The sequence below is a fragment of the Chlorocebus sabaeus genome, chromosome 25 (assembly GCF_047675955.1).
Source record: "Chlorocebus sabaeus isolate Y175 chromosome 25, mChlSab1.0.hap1, whole genome shotgun sequence".
Classification (NCBI taxonomy): domain Eukaryota; kingdom Metazoa; phylum Chordata; class Mammalia; order Primates; family Cercopithecidae; genus Chlorocebus; species Chlorocebus sabaeus.
Window position 1 is genome coordinate 1,317,568 of NC_132928.1, and position 4,202 is coordinate 1,321,769.

At 62.8% G+C, this 4,202-nt stretch overlaps 1 protein-coding gene across 1 annotated transcript; it reads right to left on the reverse strand.

The window, feature by feature from the left end:
- Positions 1–2,195: 2,195 nt before the first annotated feature.
- On the reverse strand, positions 2,196–3,647 carry GJC2 (gap junction protein gamma 2). The gene has a single exon (XM_007988187.3). The coding sequence runs from the start codon at positions 3,635–3,637 to the stop codon at positions 2,309–2,311; it is 1,329 nt and encodes a 442-aa protein (XP_007986378.2). The 5' UTR covers positions 3,638–3,647; the 3' UTR covers positions 2,196–2,308.
- Between the last annotated feature and the right edge of the window lie 555 nt (positions 3,648–4,202).

The following is a 4,202-nucleotide window of genomic DNA, read 5'->3' on the forward strand; positions in this document are numbered from 1 at the left end:
AGAAACAAAACCACAGGAAATATAGACATAGATACTATATACTATTTTTATGTCTATATTTAGATATATAGCCAAAGACTAAAGTTTCCCAAAGAAGAAGCAGTTCTGCCTCCAGTCCACCTGTGATGGCTAATTTTATTTACTTTGAGACAGGGTCTTGCTGTGTTGCCCAGGCTGGAGTGCAGTGGTGCAATCACAGCTCACTGCAACCTCTACCTCCCTAGCTCAAGTGATCCTCCCACCCCAGCCTTCTGAGTAGCTGGGATCACAGGTGCACACCACCACGCCCAGCTGCTTTTTAATTTTTTGTAGACATGGGGACTGTGTTGCTCAGGCTGGTTTTGAACTCCTGGGCTCAAGTGATGCTCCCACCTCAGCCTCCCGAGGTGCCGGGATTACAGATGTGAGACAGTTCCTGGCCTGTGATAGTTCATTTTATGTGTCTATTTGGGCCACAGGGTTCCCAGATATGGGGTCACACATTATTCTAGGTATGTCTGTTTGGGCATTTCCAGATGACACTAAGATTTGAATAGATTGACTGAGGAAAGCAGATTGGCCTCCCAATGTGGGTGGCCTCATCTGATCAGGCAAAGGCCTGAACAGAACGAAAGGTGGAGGAAGGGTGAGCCATGCACAGTTGCCCAGCATGGCTGGACACCACGGCCCCCCACCACAGGGACCTGGCCTCCCGTGACGGCACCACCAGCAGCACAGCCCCAAACCCTTCCTGTCTTGGAGAGGCTCCTGGTGTGTCCCCACTGGAGTGGACACCTGTTGGGGATGGTGTTTGCTTTTCTTTCCTGAGGCTGCACTTTCAGCATTGCTGTCTGTGGCTCCATGAGTCGGGGCTCACCTGGGGCCAGAGGTCCGCCAGGCAAGCCCCAGAAAGGAGAGGGACGCAGTTTGCAGTTGGCATCTGCCTGGAGTCGGGCTTAGGTGAGACTCAGGGCTCAGCCTGGGCTTGAGTCTTGGCTGGGGGACAACACGGAGAGAGGGGTATGCAGCCCAGGAGGGGCAGCCAGCCAGGCTGCACCAGGCCTAAGGGAGGCTGGGGGATAGCCAGTCACCTGGAGTGTGCTCCAGGGGCTAATGAGCCCCCTGGCCCCTCGCCAAAGCCACCCCTGCAGGCTCTGGCCGACGTCCTGAGACAGCCACCCTCCATCCACTGAGCTGCGGCCCAACCTGAGGCTCTGAGTGTGTTCTTTCTTTCTCACCATCAGTGCACTCCACCCAGTCCCACCCACCCCTCCCCTCGGCACACTGCCTGGCACCAAGCAGGCCCCGAGTGTTGTCTGACAAGCTACAGGGGCTCGCCTGTGACCATACTCCCCTGCCTGTCCCTGGGGAGGGGTCTCTTCTCCCAGCGAGCCTGGAACTAAGCCATGTCTCCCCATGTGGTAGCCATGCACACACACCCATGCATACACACATAAGCATACACCCAGACATGCACACAATGCACATACGTGTGCATGCGGTCACACACATAGCCACATGTACACATGCAAACACATGTACATGCATACACATGCACACACAAGGTTATAAACAAGTTAGTTTTATTTTACTCCCTTTCTTCTTGAGGCTGGGTCTGAATTAGGGAGGAGGGCAGACAGGCCACAGACAGGAACCCCAGAGCCCCATTCCCACAGCATGGAGTCCCCAGGCCCTGACCACCACCCGTTGGGTCCAAGCTGCAGGGCATGGTCAACATCTTTGCAGAACTTCAAGTCTCCCAGAGGAAGGGAAGGCTGGCATCGCAGAAGCTCAAACAGGGTGTGGTCCTGTCCACCCCTGGCTCCCAGCTCCCAGTCTGTCTCAGTTTGGGGCTGGGAGGGGGAGGGCTGAAGGAGCCCCGTTCCTTGTTCAACAGAGCCGTCCCTGTTGCAGGGAATGGGGACACGCACCCCCGCACTCCCACCAACTGATGCCCATACCAGGCACCCTAGGGCCTCCATGGCTTGCTGCAGGGAAGCTCAAAGGGAAGAGCTGGCATCCCAGAGGATGTATTCCAGCTCAGGATAGGGGTGGAATCAATGCCCCAGCCCCCTGGGGTTCAGATCACAGCAGAGGGCCCTTCCTGGCTCCTAGACCCTCTCTCCAACCCACCTTGGCCCCAGTGGTGAGCAAGCCAGAGCACTCCTCTGCCGCTTTCAGCCCCTTCCCTGAGCAGCCTGGCTGCCCCTCTGGGCAGAGTCTGCCTGAGACCTCCGGCTAAGGAGAAGGCTGAGGAGAAGGGGTCGCAGATTTCCACCGGAGCCCCCCAACCCTCCTCCTCCCTGGCCCAGCTCGCAAGCCAGCGCCCTCAGATCCACACGGTGGTCTTCCCGTCCCTGCTGCTGGCACTGCCCTTCTCGGAGCCAGCCCTGGGCTTGGCTCCTGGCCGCTCGTGGGTGCCAGGCCGGCCCTGCTCCCCGACGGTGCCCGCAGAGGTAGCACTGCCCGTCCCGGACGTGGGGGCGCCTGCCCTGAGGGGCCCCCGGGAGGCCGCAGGGAGGCCGACACACGGCGAACTGTCCCGGTCGCGGTCCCCAGCTGCTGCCCCGTCGCGCAGCGCCTGCAGGGCCAGGTTTGCCAGGTTCTGGTCGTGCGCCCGAGCGCGCTCGGTCGCCCGCACTACCAGGCTGTAGTCTGGCGGGCAGGCCAAGCCAGCGGCAGCGGCAGGGAAGGCGCAGGGCGGGGGCCGCGGCGCGGGGGCGGGGGCGGGGGCGGAGGCCGGGGGGCCGCGACGGCCGCGCACAGCGTCCTGCGCGCTGCCCAAGCCCAGGTGGGCCATCTCGCAGAGGTTGAGGAGTAGGCACAGGCAGCTGACCACGTACATAACCAGGAGGAAGACCGTCTTCTCAGTAGGGCGCGACACGAAGCAGTCCACCACATGCGGGCAGGGCTGGCGGCTGCAGGGAAAGAACGGCCGCACCTCAAAGCCGTACAGCAGGTACTGGCCCACCAGGAAGGCCACCTCGAAAGCTGCCCTGGCCACCAGCTGGGCCACGTACACGCGCATCAGGCCCTCCCGCTGGATGCGCCTCCGCCCATCGTGTTGCCCGGCCGTGCCCGGGGTCCCCGTCGCCTTGCCGTCAACGCCGGCCCCCTTAGTGCACGCCTCCTCCGCACCGGCTTCCTCCGCTTCCTCGCCGGCGCCCTCGGCTGCTCCAGTCTCCTCCTCCCCCTCCTCCTCCTCTCCCAGGCCCAGCATGGGCTCCTCCTCGCCCAGGTCGGCGGGCTCAGGCCAGCCGGTGTGCGGGGGCGGCAGGTGCGCTCGGGGCGCGCGGCGGGGCCCCGGGCGGCGGCGGAGGGCGCGGCGCCGCTCCTGCTCAGACGCACGGGCCAGGCGGTGCACGGCGTAGCCCAGGTACATGACCGAGGGCGTGGAGATGACCACGATCTGGAAGACCCAGAAGCGCACGTGCGACAGGGGCGCGAAGGCGTCGTAGCAGACGTTGTCGCAGCCTGGCTGCCGCGTGTTGCAGGTGAACTTGGCCTGCTCGTCCGAGTAGATGGCCTCGCCGCCCACAGCCGTCAGCACTATGCGGAAGACCACCAGCACCGTGAGCCACACCTTACCCACGAAGGTGGAGTGGTTGTGGATCTCCTCCAGCAGCCGCGTCAAGAAACTCCAGCTCATGTTGGTCATAGGGGCGGGCGGGCGGGTCCTGTGGGGCGGAGTGGGGGTCAGCCAGGGGCCCGCACTTAGGAGCCCACGGCGCTCAGAGCTCAGAGCTGGGGCTCCAGGCTTGCCTTGCAGCTGGCCCCTCTGCTTACACAGCCGATGACGTGGAGCTTGCCACCTTAAACGGAAGTGGAAGCCCCCACCTGATCCGCCCCTGCTTGTGCAGATGCAGGGCCCCAGCTGGGTGAGCTGCCTTCAGGAGGCAGATGGGGACTCTGAGGCAAGCGCCACTCAAATGTGGGGACTGGTGGTCTCAGTGTCCGCTGCACCCATGACCACCAGCCCAGCCCCAGCCGCATCCAGGTTGTTGGAGAGGGTCCCACAGAGTTTCAGCATCCGAAGGGTCTCCCCAGCCTGCCTAGTTATTCAATCCCTCCTGGCCCCTCCAGCTCCCTAGACCCCAAGACCCTGCAGCCCCATCAGCCTTCAGTCCTTCACAGCCCCCCGTGCCTGCCCCACCATCAGATCCCAGACCCCAAAGTGCCACCAGTCCACAATCCCCATAGCCCCTCGGCCCCCAGAGGCCCTG